Source organism: Patagioenas fasciata, chromosome 15 (genome assembly GCF_037038585.1).
Source record: "Patagioenas fasciata isolate bPatFas1 chromosome 15, bPatFas1.hap1, whole genome shotgun sequence".
Lineage (NCBI taxonomy): Eukaryota > Metazoa > Chordata > Aves > Columbiformes > Columbidae > Patagioenas > Patagioenas fasciata.
The window spans coordinates 9,886,275-9,902,380 of record NC_092534.1 but is presented as its reverse complement, the minus strand read 5'-3'; the positions used below and the strand labels follow the sequence as shown (position 1 = coordinate 9,902,380).

At 40.7% G+C, this 16,106-nt stretch overlaps 1 protein-coding gene across 3 annotated transcripts; it reads right to left on the bottom strand.

Moving 5' to 3' along the window:
- Positions 1–2,956: 2,956 nt before the first annotated feature.
- LOC136108660 (acyl-coenzyme A synthetase ACSM4, mitochondrial-like) lies at positions 2,957–15,890 on the bottom strand. 3 transcript variants are annotated; one of them, XM_065850710.2, is made up of 14 exons: positions 15,673–15,890; positions 13,209–13,461; positions 12,176–12,386; positions 11,554–11,761; positions 11,030–11,173; positions 10,119–10,275; positions 9,416–9,495; positions 8,561–8,684; positions 7,991–8,071; positions 7,782–7,883; positions 7,286–7,413; positions 6,482–6,581; positions 5,640–5,759; positions 2,957–4,805 (listed from the first exon to the last, which is right to left on the bottom strand). In XM_065850710.2, exons 2-14 carry the CDS (start codon positions 13,404–13,406, stop codon positions 4,719–4,721), a joined length of 1,740 nt encoding a protein of 579 aa, XP_065706782.2. In that variant the 5' UTR covers positions 13,407–13,461; positions 15,673–15,890; the 3' UTR covers positions 2,957–4,718. The 3 variants fall into 3 exon arrangements, with proteins under 3 accessions (XP_065706782.2, XP_071671236.1, XP_071671237.1); XM_071815135.1 differs by lacking the exon at positions 15,673–15,890 and adding an exon at positions 14,435–14,527; XM_071815136.1 differs by lacking the exon at positions 15,673–15,890 and adding an exon at positions 14,103–14,124.
- Positions 15,891–16,106: the final 216 nt, after the last annotated feature.

Here is a 16,106-nt window from a genome sequence, read left to right as displayed (position 1 = left end):
AAGACTGGGAGCCAGGGTAACTGTCTTAAGGTGCCTGGAAGCCCATGTACTCAGTCAGGGAAATTAAAATAGACAGGGCAATGATAACCACATGAAATTCCCAGTGAAACCTGGAGAAAAACACAGTGCAGTGCTCAGTTCTTTCAATTTACACTTCAGGAGCACATACAGTGAGATTCAGAGCTAGAGTGTTTGGGTCAGGGATTGAGGAACTTTACACCTCTGTAACAGGGCACAATATCTTCCACCTGCTCGCTCCACGTTGCAATAACTTCACCCATTCCTCACTTCACTGTGGCTGCTAAGGGGCTTTTGAGCCATGTAACATACACACACAGTGACACCGAACACAAGGTATTTCTAACACATGTACACGAGAGGGCATTGAGGCTGTCTTCAACCCAACGTGGAGAGACTGAAATCGATGAGTGAGTTTGCTCACAAGTTTGCAAGGCGGCCCGATTTGGCCCTTTTCCCCGGGTAAAACAAGGTAAATTCCTCAGAGCACTCGGGTTTACAGCAGCAGCTCCAGTGACATCCCGCTGGCTGCCTGCGCCACGTAAATGCATTTTGAGGCAGACAACACAGCTGCTACTGTTTGGAAATGTCATTAACCATTATTCAGTGCAATAATGATGGACGATACACACACAGATGGGTTAGCCTAATTTGTCCTCTAAATCCTAGAGCAAACAAATAAGAAGTATGAATACCCTCAAAAAGTGAGCGTACTGTAGCAGCCTTCCACCAGCACACTTGGAGAAAAACAGTTGACCAGTGATTTTCATGGCAGTAGCAACGAAATACAGAGAAGTTTCCCATTTGCTCCCCAAATGTTACTACCTGGTCCCAGAAAGTAGAATTCAGAGTAGCTCTTGACAGCAGTGTAACAGAGAGCCACCCAGGGCAGATGATGCAGTTCCTCTCTGACAGATCTGTTGCTCACTTCAAGCACACCACTTTGGACAGGAGGCAGCCTAAAGACTCCGTGGAATGAATCTCCAAAGGACTGATTAATAAAAAAACCAAACCCACCTCCTTTCAGTTGCTTTTGTAATTTCCTTAAAAAAATGTAACACTCTGAGGATGCAGATACTCCAGAAAGTGGGGTTTATTTTTCATCTGAGGTCTAATTCTGCTCCTAAATAAATAAATTTTCACCTATCCCCTGCTTTCAGCAGTGCAAGTTCAGATCCATTTAAATTGATGTAATCTACACGGACGCAGCATTTTGTGTATTTGTTTTGTCTTTGTTTTTGACCTCAGGCAATTACGTGCTTTGTAGCTGGAAAGCAAAGCAATATCCATTTCAGAGCTTAAGGGTATGAAAGAGGTGAGATCCACCTGCAGAGCCCTCCTGGCACAACCTCCCCTGGGACTTGCATTTGTGTGCCAGTTAACAACTCAATTAGTTGTCCTGAAAGGTCACCAACAGCTTTACTACGCAGCACGTTTGCTATTTTCCCAGGCTCTTAATAGAACAGCAGGTGTGCTCATGGGTACAGCATAGTGGGTTTACAGCAGAACCAGGAAATTTTGAGATAAGTAACCCTGGGGTTATTTTGGTTCACAGGTGTTTTTGTGCTCCCAGTAAACACAGCATCGGTCACAGAGTTCAACTACTACTTACATCTTCTGAAGCAAGAATAGAGAGTACACAGGTTGTGCTGTAGCAGCACTGTGCGAGGTGCAGGTCCTACAGAGGGGTAACAAGAAATGTGAGATGTGACCTAACAGGGATGATCTAAACCTCTGCTGCACCCGTACCCACGTAACTGTGCTTGACTGTTATGAAAGTATCTCACAGTCTGAACTGACTACCCAGTCCAGGAAATACTTGATTGTATTTAATCCTGAAACTATATGTAACCCAGCACCAGCGGAAGCTGGAAGTCTGATCATCAACAATTATTTTAAAAAACATTGTCACAAAATAACATTTGACACATAGTTGCATACTTTGTGGCTTTCAGTGATAACAACACACATATAAAAATAAAGGCAAAAGCTAAAGGCAAGTCTGATTTCCCTTCTTTTATCATTATTTTCAAAATAGTTTCTCCCACCTACATGTAAAATTATAGGGAATGTATTGCTTTAGAAACATCCCCAAAGCACCAGAACAATAATTGGTATCTTCTACTCTTATTCAGAAGGTTGTCCAGCACGTTGTAAGACTGATAAGGGAACAGGACGAGCATGTTCTGCTCAGGATCTCAGCAGCAAAGCTGAGCTCTTCCCTACCCTTTGTTCCTTAGTTTATTCCTTTGGATTTTCCCAGAGGTCACGTTTGGTAGTTGTCGAACAAACTCTGACTCCTCTGTAAAGAGAAATAACAACCATCCATAGCACTGTGACACAGCTCGATTCCAAGCTCTGTTCGTCTTCCGCGGCAAACCTGTGATTTTAAAAGCTACGGGCTCTTTTGAGGATGCAGCAGGCAGGCAGCACAACAGTCCCAGTGCCCAACAAAAAGAACGAGGTATATTTTAGAGAAACAGAGCTCACCAGTTGTGAGACTCAGTAATTCCTCAAATCAGCAGTGCAGGACAATCACACACCTCTGAATTTGAGCACAACTTGGACTTCAAAGGGAGCAGCAGAGCTGGGACTCCTGCCCACAGATCGAACAGAAACATTTCAGATCACCTCTTTGTTTCTTCATTTGTTTTCTGCTCAAGTTCAGGTTTTGTATCATTACAAAACCGCACGAGCACGCTGGGGAGTCTGACTGACCCAATGTAAAGATGGAGAAGGCTGTGACAGCAGCAGAGAGGAATCTTGAGCGAGACCTTCCCTGCTGTAGCGAGCGATTCACACCACTAGCACCGGGCTTGGGGAAAATCGAGCCAGGTCTGTCTATAGCCCCACATAGAGCAGTACCCCACCACAATAATCTGCCCCAGGATTATACTTTTAAGAATGCTTAAAAAACAACTACTTCCCAAGGTCATAATTAGATTATGTTAAAAAATTTATTACTTACACATTATAAATGGATTACATGAAGAATCTGGTTACTTCACTTTGGACAACGTGGATTACTTTGCTAAAAAGTACTTACATGTGAAATTTGAATGTGCTTTAAAAGAAACAGATTCTGAAATTGTGGCTAGATTACATTTTTCAACATGTTTTTATGATTGCACTTAAAAATCTAATGCTATTTCTAGTTATTCTACTCCAAAAATGGGATTTCATTTCAAATGTCCAACACGTTTTCCCTCTGCTCTGAACTGAATCTAGGAGAGGAAAAATTAATCTCCCAGAACAAAGCTGTTGCCCAGGAACAGGGAAGGGAAATTCAAGTCCTGCATCACTGTTGCTGGAACCCTGTGCAGAGACTGAGGGGAGCCAAAGACAGAAAAAAGCGCAAAATTCTATTATTCCAAAATATAACCCAATTGCATTTTTAATCTGGTTCTTAGGTTTGATTATAAGAGTTTTAATTCTAGGGTGCATCACAAGAAGCTGTTTATATATTCAGAATGCAGTAATACTTGCCTTTCTGGGGCATTTGTAAGGTGTAGCAACTTTTTCTCACATGCTTATGCAGCTGAAGGACTAATTTTTCAGGATCATGAGATGTAAATTCAGGAAACAGAACAATAAAAGCTTTTACCACCTAAAGGAGAAAGCTAGAGGAAGGCAGCACTCAGCAATCACTAACTTGGTGAATAATGTTCAATAGAAAAACTAAGATGAATAATGCAATTTTCTACAATCAAATTTCTTTCAAGCCAGTGGAAATACAAGTTCCTGAGCCAGATGCTGGACAATTTTTTTTGGTAATCGCTTATTGAGCTCCACAAATGTGCCTTTAAGTTACTTACAGTGAGCACAATGGAGTTCCCAGCAAACAGGAATTCTTCACTGGTGTCTGGACACCCACATCATGTCCTCACAGCAGTCAAGAAAAGAGGTGACTTAGGCCACATTTGTTTAATGGTTGTCTTAAGAAGAATAGTTAGGGGACATTGCTTCAAGGTATAGGATCTCATTGGGATTCCAAGAAGCCATTGCCAGAGCTTCAAATCGGCCTAGGCACCCCTAATTTTTCTGAAATCAAAAGCAAGTTAGATGCCTCTTTGTCTCCTCCAAGATTCCCCTCACAGGTATAGCTATTTCTCAACATACACATACATTAGGTGTTTTAGGCAGCTCAACACACATACTTGGAGGGAGGCACTTCAAAAGTCACCAGTGAACTGAAAATATTCCTCAAAATGTGCTTGATGCCTTACCACATATCTAGGAAAAAGACCAAAAGGCTTTGCTGGTTTGATCTGGATGGCAAGGTTGCCACCTTCTCTGGGAAGCAGAAGCATTTAAAGATAGAGCGTATGAATCACTCAAATCTACACCTGCTCTTTCTGCAGCTTGGAGCTAGACAATCAACATCAACAGTATCTCTTCACTGATTTTGGATGCTGTCCAAAAGAGATGGGTCACCAGCCAAATCCTGGTGAACTTCTAGACACTCAGGACTAGAACGGAGATGTATGGTTTGTTCCCCTTCCCAGTAGTGCTTCAGGAACTGAAACCATGGTACTGACATTAGAAGCTTTGCACGCAGAAGCAAACATCACATCTTGGTGTTCTCTATAGTTTTTGATGCTCAGGCTTTTAACAAAAATAGATCAGAAGGAGGGCAGATGTCAGAGAAATTTATATACTGTTAATGGAAAGAAAGAAGTTCTGTTAAATTCCAAACAATACTACTTCCGTCCCCACTCTTTTTTTCTTAATTCGTTCCTCTTAATCTTCCCAGTGACTGTCTTTGGCAGCTCTTGGACAAATTCCACCTAAATAAAAAAAGACAGAAAACAATGCAGCATGCTCTACAGAGTTGGTTTTCCAAGACTGGCTCTCAGCATACGTGAAAATCTGAGTGGACTCCCATCAGTAAAAGCTGCTTGCCTAAAGGATATATTAAGAGTCCGAGTCAATTGAAGGCAGCACTTTGTGCCAACAGTGAAAACAATTTCTTTGGCTGCCTAGATGGTCAAACACCTGTGTAGCTGCCTCCCAGCTAACCAAACTGAGTGATGTAATGTACATACTGTAACAGAAGGATTAATACCAAAATGCTATCAGATGTCAGAGACAAATGACAAAAAGAAAATAAAAAATATGTTTTTGGTACAGTATCTTTAATGGTCCTTAGTTCCTACAAGTTCTGCACAAGTGAACTCGAGCACCACTAGTAGCTTTTTTCCTGTAGTGCTGTGATGACTGGGAAATACCAGAGGTATCCCCCTGGGCTTTCATCCTACTTATTACCTGTGAGGACCAGTAGATAAAAGCTCACCCAGAGTCAGTCCTGTACTACCCTAAAGTCACCGAAGAGCACTTGGTTAAGATTAAACACAAAATGGAGAACTATGATTGTGATCCTGACTTAGAACATGCAGACTTAACTAGGATATCATACGAAGTCTCGAAAGATTTAAACAAGCACTTTACTCCAACACATGAAAAACAATGTAAACTAATGTTATTCAGGAAAGATTTTCTGGAGCCAGTGCTCTAGCTGAAACTTTACCACTGTTGGGTGAATCACGAAAATCCAAATAGTAATTCTCCTAAGATTTATGGAAGGGTGCTCTGGTTTAAAGTTTCTCCTCAGAGGCATTTACCTTTCTAGGGTATTTATATGGAGCAGTAGTTTTCTTGACATGCTCCTGCAAGTCACGGGTTAAGCTCTCCAGGTCACTGGATGAAAAGGTGGGGGACAGGACCACAAATGCTTTCACAACCTGCAAGGTATGGTCAATAAAATTGATCTGACACCATCCATTTGTAAGAGCTGATACACAGGTTACCAGTGAGCAGCACTGCTCAGAGTCATGACACACAAAGGGAGGAACACAGAAACCAGTGCAATGTAAGAAATGGTTGTGCCCAGCTTCTGCACATGTATCTGCAAAAGGAAAGGTTGAAAGCACAGTTTTCCTGCCCTCATTACAGAGCAAGAGCATTTGCTCTGTCCTCTCGGCAGGGGTCAGGTAAGAGGTGTCTCCGCAGAGCTCTCCCTGAAGCTGAGGAACATTTTGTTTCTCTCCGAAGTTCACACTGAGGACAGTAGGCCCATATCATCCCAGCACAGGATTATGCTTTCGCCATATGGGTAGCTCAAGACTAACGCTGGGGCAGTTCCAGTACAACTTTCGCTACACCAAGAAAGCCAGAAAATACAATTTCAATGTATAGACAAGTGCTTAACAACAAAAAAGTCTGATTGGGAAAGGTAAACATCACTGTACTGTTCTCCACAGAGAAAGCCCCCTTGGGATGAAAAGAACTTCAGAAGAGCAAATGCATGTAAATGGGAAGGGATTTTGCCTGTCACCCCCAGTAGGATTATCTATGACATGACTACCTTAGAGCTGCAGGTTACTCAGTAAAGTAGGAACTGCTTTATAGAGTTATATATTTAGACAAACATATTGCTTCCCCAATCACTGTTCAGCATCATTACCTCTCCTCTGAGGGGATCTGGGCTGCTGATAACTGCTGTTTCTGCTACTGCTGGGTGTTCTATCAAGGCGCTCTCTACTTCAAATGGCCCAATGCGGTATCTAGGTACAGAAAGAAAAACGTAGGATTTGGTTTTATGAGCTGGAAAACCAAAATGAGCAAAATGTTTTTTAATTGTCATATTGAAGGAAAACAAACAAACCAACAAAACCACACAAAACAAAAGCCAAAGAACACAACAACAACAAAAAACAACTATAGAAACTTTAGGCAGAGTGGGAAAGTTGGTTGTGTTCCAAGGCAGGAGCATTTCACAGTGGTCCCGTGGCAGAGGGCTGCTCAGGCTGCGGACACCTCTCCATTTCTCTCCTTTCCTGCGGCTCCATCCACCCTGACAGCTGGGGTCTGCAGCACCAGCCGATGCCACATCATGGTATCATATCATACAATATCAAATTGTTTCATTTCAACATGTTAAAAATAAAACGTTTCAATGCTTTTTTTGACTCCAATAGGGATGTCCTTCAATTTTAGTCAAAAACCAAACTAGATCAAAATCCCTCCTCTGCCAATGGAAGTTCTCACTCTGTTGAAGCAGATGAGGTGTAGTAGGGGAAATGGATACAGAGACACCACTGACATCACCAAGGTGATAATGCAGGTCTATGAGAAGCTGATAACAGCAGCAAGTATTTCTAAGTCAAAAGGTCAAAACATTCATCACAGGAATACCATGTGAGAAGCTCCGAACACAACATGTGAGATTACACAATGGCAGATTTAGAGAGCAAGCATGCAAACTGACCCTGAGGAAATGATGATGTCATCATCTCTTCCAATAAACCGAAAATATCCATCTTCATCCATAATCCCCCTGTCTCCAGTGACATAAAAATCCCCACGTTCACTTTCTGCAGTTTTCTTAGGGTTATCCTTAAAGTGGTTTACAAACAGTAGGTCAGATTTTTGAGTATGCATTAGCTGTATGTTATGCTACAATGCACATAAAGTGAATGCACCAGAACTTCATTGTTCAGTCAGGAATGTTCAAGAATTGTACTGACATTGCTATAAAATAAAATAGGTTTAAAACCCCAAAACATGTTGTTTCCTTAAAAAATTTAACTCAATCTTCAGCAAATTCTTCTCTTCCCTTTTCTAATGTCCTCCAATCCAAACAAACAAATTACTCTGGCAATAAATAAAAAACTGGTGAAAAAGATTCAGTCTTTTGAACCACTATGCAATTGGAGATATTTTGGGGAGATTGGTGGTGATGCGGAACAAAATAAAGTCCTTACTACGTATTCAGAGAATAAACCAAGTGGTCTTAAAGGTTTGCTTCTGATAGCAATTTCACCCTGTTGTCCTGGAGGCAGAATGTTAGCATTTTTGTCTATGATCTAGAATGAAGAACAGCACACATTTTAGTCCAACGGAGAAAAACAAAACCACTAAACCAACCAACCAAAAGTACCCTGTGAAAGACTCCAAAAAGTAGCCAACAAACCTGAACATCGTACAGGGAAACTGCCTTCCCCATTGTTCCAGGTTTAATCTTCATTCCTTTAAAAACACAGCAGATTACTCCCTGTAAAAATAAAAATCAAAACAAAGTTTTGCCATAGAATATTGCTACATTCACATTCAATTCATTAAATGTATTTCTCAGAGTAATTACAAAGTAAGGAATTAAGATTCACAGGCTTCTGTGTGTCAGTACTGTATGGTACAGATAAGCAAAATCAAGAAACTGTCTGAAAGAATCCTGTTCCATTTTCTGCAAAGAATTCATACACTCTGCTAACCAGTCTTCCTCCTTAGATACAAACTCTGCCCTCTTGCCTGTCACTCTCACTTGGAATTTGCTTAGGGAAACCTATAGATTAGAGCACATCTTCTCCCAGCAATCCACGTTGGAAGGGTGTTCCTTCAGAGGTTATTGGGGAGGAGATTACTGAAACATTTGCAGAAACATGAAGGAAGAAACTGGCCATGTTCTTTGAAAACAAACATTTAAGCATTGTAAAGCAAAAAGGAATTACAAAGTTTTAATGGAATATCAATCCTATAGATGTACCGTTTCAGTCTGCCCATACACTTCACAGATGTCCAGCCCAGTCTTGCTTTTCCACTGCTCCATGACTTCGGGGTTGAGTGGCTCTCCTCCACTGATGCAGTTCTTCAGCTTCATGAATTTGTACCTTCACAGGGAGTTAAAACACAAGAGAAGCAGCACTAAAACGCATGCAGCCATAAACAAACATTACTGGAGAGTTTACTGGGAGAGTTAGCCCCATGAAGTGGGAAAATCAGAGGATTCCTGATTGTTCGTCTCCTGATACAGCAAGGATATCAGTCTGCACTCAACACTAGACATATGAGCAGCAGCAGTCAAACACACATGAAAAAATAAAGTAAAAATTTTGTGGAAATCATCTGGGATTTAAGGACATGCCTGTAACTAATCACAGAGCAATGTGCTGAGCCAGGGCCCTGATCGCTGTCCCTCTGCAGCAGCCCAAGTGAGCAAGACTGGCAGTGAGACTGGAGCGTGGGATGATGTACAACTGCTGCAGGGCACTCCACAGTTATGTTGCATGGACTTTCCAGGATGACAGTCCTTCCCAAAACATGGACTATTAATGTGGCAACTGAAAATTATGATGAAGAAACTAACATAATTTCATACCCTCAGGGATTTGCTCACAAGTTCAGTAGTGAAGGTCTCAGATTTCTGAGGGAAAACATCAAGTTTCTCTGTGTTTGATCACAAAACTCAGCAAAAGACACAAATTTTGTATGACAGTCTTTTTATGAAGGATACTTTAAACTAAATTACTACCTTATTTTGGGTCAAGCAGTTAGATCTGGGAGATCACTAAAGTTTAGTTAGGGTAAATTAAACAGTAGTAAAAGTAATTTCTTGACATACCTGGAGAGATCATTTTGCACCAGCATGCGGAACAACGTTGGAGCACCAATCAGCATGTCAATGGGGAATTCACAGAGAGTCTAGTTAAACAAGATGGACATATGAAGCTCAGACAAAAAACTGCTTTGTGGATGTACAGTGAACAGGTGATACAGGGAGCAAATGTATCTCTCCTTCCCATGTAAAAGCACTACATGTTCTCTATTGAATAAGAAACCCTCCTACATTTGGTGTAGAGATTCACACTATATTTGATTGGACAAAATCCCACCCTAACATGTCTACATGACACGCAGACCACACAGCTTGGAGTACGGGCAAGATAAGCTCGTCCCTGTTTGCATTACAGGGAGGTTTTCACTTTAATCTTGGCTGGCGTGGGCAGGGAAACACTTCAGTTTCAGTCAGCAGTAATACCAGCTGATACAACTTTCACAGTCACTAGAATAAAAGACAAGCAGTTAGTGGTGCTTCTGGATTATTTTCATTCACATGCTTACCAGCCACGAGCAAAATGTATGAATGAACCACAGGCTTGGCCCCTTCTGTGTACATTAAAAATGCAAAAAGGGGCCTTACGCAATGGTTACACCATCTTGAACATAACTATGGACACAACCCTCATGAAATCTGTGGATGCTGTTAAGAATTATTTTTTGTGCTCTTTCTGCAGATTAACATATCTCCATGAGCTCTTCCTTACATTTAGGATGGCTGCTGATTCAATCTTTGGGAGCATATGTATAAAGACGCATGATCCAAAAATCCAGGGATCAACAAGAGATCCCACTGAAGCCAGTATCCATCCTGTGTCTGCCATGCACCATATCACGTCTGAGGGAGTTGAATTCAACCAGTACCTGACAGAGGAGGAAAATAATGAAAGAAAAGAAAATGTGTTTTTTTGCTTAAAAACCCCACAACCCACACACAGAAAACTAACACTACACACAACCCAAACCAACCAACCAAACCAACCCCAAACCACAACTAGCCCAAGATTTCTAACAAGATACATGGGCACCAGGCAATCTGAATACATTTATTTTATGAACTAGCTCCAGGATAAAAAGGTTCCTAACTATACATTTGTTTAAATATATATATACACACACGTATATCATACATATATGACATCAGTCATAACATAAGATAAAGTAAGGGAAAGAGAGGAGTCTGGATTTCATAACGTGACTTGCCACTAGGTGGGAATATAGGGCGTGCTGTGTTGGACACCAGTTATTTCAATTCTGAGGCTGCTGAGGAACCCAGGTGATCTGTGCAACCAACAAACTTCTGCCTCTGCTCATCTACACATGCCACAAAGCTTTTTGCAGCCCAAACAGCATGGTATCTCTCAGCTCTTTGCACTGAAGTATTCCCAGCTGATGGCTGTCCTTTGAGCCACTCTGAAGACAGGGCAAGAGGCATTCATTGAAAAATGGAAATACTGGGCATCATCCCATTCTTCTAGATATTTGGTGGAGTTTCTAGTCCGATTTCAGAGGGACAACTGGAGCCATACATTGGTGTTTCTTATTCAGTAATTTTTTAATCCGTTCTGCTACACAGCTTCAATTATCCCATGTTGACCCAGTCTCAAACGTTTCATACCTTTCACTTACAAGGGGTCTGAAACCAAGACTACCCTGGGAATGTTCAGTCATCTTTGGAGAACCTGTGGTTCCACTGGTAAAGAAGATACTCATTGGGTCTTGAATCCTTGTTTTGACACAGGAATGGTCAGCAGATTGGTTTCTTTAAAACAGAGAATGCAATCAAAACTTCAATGGTTACTTTACACAGGCTTCAAACTGTAATGAAGTATTGCGTATTGCAGAACTCCTACCCCAAATAAGCTTCACAGAAGCTTTTCACCAAGTTAGACTATTATTATATGGAGTTACACCTTCCTCAAAGACAGAATTCCCCTAAAGAACATGGTAGAAACTCCCCACAACAAGACCACTGTTAGGTAAACAACTCTGATGGGGACCAGCAATGAAACAGTCATGATTAACACCTTAATCTTGGCATTGGATGAGTACTTGTAGACAATGAATAGTTGTAAATGTGCACTTGTGAGCAACAGGTCTGCTTTCTGCATCACGACTGCAGTGTCCCTATCTCATACTCACTTGTACAGGTCAGTGAGGTTCAGCCATCCCTCCCTTCTGCCTTTGGACACGATTAACTTGGTTTTCAGAAACTGACACTCAGATGCCACTGAGTCCACGGCAGGAGCCAGCGTGTCACTGGTAATGATGCACGTGGCCTTTGACGCCTGGAGTCGATATAATACGTCTTTGGCTGATAACTGGGATATTCCCGGAATTAAGACAATTCCTGGAAGAGCAATACAGTTAGTTTGGGATGGCATTTTTTACATCTAATTATTTTCTAATAACCTAAACTATTAATTACTCCCAAACTGACCTCTGAGATGAATTTGCCCTGGCACTACCAAGCCAAACATTTATAATGGGGTATGGTGGCTGCCTGTTGTCTTCTGTAAGGAATGAAACGTGGACCTGCCTGGTGACGTCCATGGTTCTTGCCTATATTCTACCATCTCCATGCCTGCTGCACAGGCCACCTGTCGCACCACACCTTGTGTAAATTCCTCAGGACTGCCTGCATAACTGATAGCTAGGCCACTCACTAGATTACTACATTACTTTTCTGTTTTAAATAATATAAATTCTTGATCCTCCCTACCAGTTTGCATCAATCAGCTTTACCAGTCTTAGACATACTGACCTGTGCGCATGCAAGCCACATACACCAGCCACCATTCGGGGATTCGTGGCAGGATCACAATAACTCTGTCTCCCTTTTGCAGTCCGCATACTTTAGTCAGGACATTGGCCACTTTCCGAGACAGGAACCCCAGCTCCTCAAAGCTCCACTTCACTTCATCTCCTTCTCCATTTATCCACCAAAAGGCAGGGTTTGGAGGTCTCTTTCCAACCTACAAAACACAGGGAATTCAAACCCCAAATTTTTTCTTCTGAAGGACCATGAAATCACAATGCAGAAGTATCTGCAAATTATGGAAGATCCAAGTATTTCACAACAGGCACATAAGCTACTATTTTTCCCTTGTCCTTAAGAGATCGAGATTTGCCATAGATCAAGCTCAGATATTCCCCAATAAATTCTCCTTTCCTGAACCTCAAATCCCAGTTGTCTCCAGACTCAAGTTCTACTCTGGATCTTATTTCAGTTTAAGCCTTATGCTGAGCATTAATGCCTCTACAAAACATAATACTGATATCGAGTTGTGAAATACTGTTAAACAGAGGCAGCACAGGCAGGGGACAAAATAAAACAGCAGGACAACACGGTATCCCAGGACTCTTCCCAGTTGGATTGCTCAGGAAGAGGGGAGTTAAGTCATCTCTAACTACAGGGCATCTGGGCAAATGTAGAATCCTCTTTGGAGCAAGGCAATTAAACATTTGTGGGATAATTTTCCCTTGCATGCAATGCTATTGTTACCTGTATTTTTATGATGTGAATATCTAATATTATAGTATGCAGAAGGAGTAAGCACAGTCATTATGAGGTTAAATCAAAGTCACAAGAGACTTACCATTGTTTTTTCTACCTACACAGGGAGCACCAAGAGTCAGAGACACTTTTGAACTAAAGCAAGAAAGAATGAGATCTTGTTTAATTTCCTAATACAAGTTGGTTTTGGCAACTGATTTTTTTGATAAAGAGAAAAACCTAACTTAATTTGAAATTTCATTTGAAGGAACGTATCTCATCTGCACAAAAGATCATCTACCTTTTCAATCTCAGACCATTTGTCCAGTACATCACTTGCAAAGTTAAAGTACTTTGGTATTTCCTGTTCGCCCCGCCTGATGGACTCATACTGTGAATGCACATCAGAGACAAGCAGCCTGGAGTGTCCATGGAAAGCCCTACCAGGAGGCTTCAGAGTCCACAAGGATTTTAGAGTCTGTAATTTCAACAAATTCATGGCAGAAGATGTATGTAGAAGCTGTAGAAAATTAGCAGAATCGTTGCTATTAATCCTGCAGAAACAAAACAAATACAAATTAAAATAAACAAAATTATCTTGAGATTATCCAAAGAAAATTCAGTTATGAATTGATGAGCTATTACTTGAAGTCACTTAGGCTAGTCACAGCCAAACTGAATTTTTAACAGTTAAATTAAACGTGAAGTTTCCCGTCCTTCTATCTTATATTTTTTTTTACCACCAGCTTTTGGAGGATATCATATACTGTACTGATCTGGCATCTTGACCACAGCTCAGCTGATCCTTACAGATTCTTGATGTGCTCTTTGGGGCTGCTAAATGCCCACAACTCTCTTCAGTCAAACAAAACATCAGATGTTATTGTTTGCATTAGAAGGAGGTGACTGGTTCTTGCACTAAAGCATTCAGTAGCTGATTCACGACTCCTTTTCCCTCACATGGAGCTGAAGGATGTTTCCAGACTGTTTCTGGATTCTAAAAGCTCTCAAGTCCGATTACTTTCTTCCTTTCCATTGCTACTCTTCTTTTTTCCTTTCTCTCTTTTTATATTACTATTATTATTATAAGCAGTCTAGAAGATTGCTGTAGAACTGTGTCCCACTCTGAAAATTTTAATGCTATTTAGAGGCTTCTCCTAAGTGGACAGGAAGATGATCAAACGTGCAACAAAACCTGGCTTGTGTCTGGAAGAGCCTGCAGTCAGAGCTGGAGCCAACAGTCCTGGAGGCCTAAGGCGACTCTAGAACCTGGGTCCATCTACTGGTTTTCCTTTTTCGACCTCTAAACCCAAGTTAATAAACTCAATACGATGTTAGATAAGTGACTGTTGAAATACAGGTTAATTTTCTGTTCTTACAAAGGATGAAGCTATTCACAATCTAGTACAAAATTATATGTAAACTCTTGATTAAATTATTTTCCATGTGGAATTTCCGTGGCCTGAACAAAGCTGCAAAGTTTTGTCCTTTGTCCCAGGTTTTAAGGTTTGTTTTGTATTCATTTACCTCTTGTCCCATGTCTTCAGCTGTAACTGTTCATCCTTACATGTCTGATGCATAGATCTCAGTTTCGGTCAAATTTCATTCTCCAAGAAAAAGTAACTTGTTTAACAGTGGAGTTACTTACTTATTACTTAACAGGAGGTTTCACAGTAATATTTAAACTGCTTATCAGGCGAATGAACTCAACCTAGAACTTGTACAACTTAATCTTTTCAGAGACATCTGACAGCACAAAAAATCTGGATGGAGATTTTTTTCCCCCCAGCACAGATACTTTGTCAAAACCAACAGTAATTCACGGTGTTCCCCATGCTACATGACATTGTGGTAGAGAAATATTGACCAGCTGTACATAATCCTACAGGATATCATTTGCTCCTGAGAAAGAAACATAGGATGTGGATATAAAATTGTTATTATGTCCCTAAGTGCCACCCACTTCAGGAATCAGGATTACAGAGCAGAAATTTATTTAGGTGGCACTTCCATTTTAAATGAAAACTCTATTTAAAAGGACCTGGTGGAAAGAATTGATCTAAAAAGGTTTTACTGGTAAAAAATGGTCTTTTAAATATTTGCTGAAACAGGTGTTAATAAAGGGCTTTTATGTGATATTCTGGGATATGAATTTATTTTTATTGGTTTTTTCTTAATTAAGGAAACAACTGTCAGTAAAAATATCAAGTTTTTCATTAAATGTAACATTTCAGGTTGTGACCTCTACTATTAATGCTGAAAACCAAGAGATTGCCTTTCATTCCTTTAGCAGAACAGCTCAATCTTTTTGAGTATGCTTTTTAATCACAAAGTAAGATATTTCTCATATCTTAGTCTGCTCTAATTCTATGATTTAGCTCTAATCTACAAATTTCAGAATACTGCAATGACAAAACCTGCACAATAGCCTGGAAAGAAAAAAGGGGAGAAAGAACATGCAGGAGCAGTATTCCTAGACTGGAAATGGCCTTCGAGACTGGCAAGACGAAAAACATTTTAAATCCAGTATTCCCTTGTGGTTTACAAAAATATGTGCAAAGTTTTGCCTTCAACAGTTTTTAGCACTTTTTCACTTGAAAACTTAAAGGTGAAAATGAACTAAGAAGCTGAGGAAAAGACAGTAACGGCAAAGTCCTCTGAACCGCTATAGGAATCAGAAATATTTCTTTTCTTGATTTAGTACCATCTGCTTCTTCTCAACGACCAGCCAGACTAGGAATTCAGACAAATAATGTTTTCCTGACCTGTTTGCTGTGGATAGCACAGATTGAGAGCTGGCTGGGGTAGATCCTCTTCATTCGGCTTTCAGGACATGAGGTTCCCAAACCAGGCACTGTAAAGACTGAGCTTTATCTGGAGACGTGAAACCCGGATGCTCTGTCAAAAAGGATTTGGAGCAAAACCCCTTCTACTTTATCATTTACTTCTTTTGAAGTAATGAGAAGAGAACATAGCACAAAACAGGCCAGGCAGCACAATTCTTTCTGTGGAGTAACCTTTTTCTTATAATCATTTACACCATCATTAACTGTGTGTAATTTGCACCTTAACCTAAAGCACTTTGTATCTCCTCTTTTCCCCCACTTTAACCATTAAGCAGAACACAAGTTCATCGAGATGAAGAGAAGTAGTTAAAGAACACGACTTTCTCCTTCCAATCAGGAAGAATTCGGGAACG

Excerpts from the sequence above, each read along its gene's own strand:
- LOC136108660 (XM_071815135.1), bottom strand. The coding sequence starts at position 14,487 with ATGCATCAGACATGTAAGGATGAACAGTTACAGCTGAAGACATGGGAC. Across the intron at positions 12,387-13,208 it reads AATGGTCTGAGATTGAAAAG|GTTGGAAAGAGACCTCCAAA; the intron begins GTAGATGATCTT and ends TGTGTTTTGTAG. Across the intron at positions 5,760-6,481 it reads CAGATCCCCTCAGAGGAGAG|GTTGTGAAAGCATTTGTGGT; the intron begins GTAATGATGCTG and ends CATACCTTGCAG.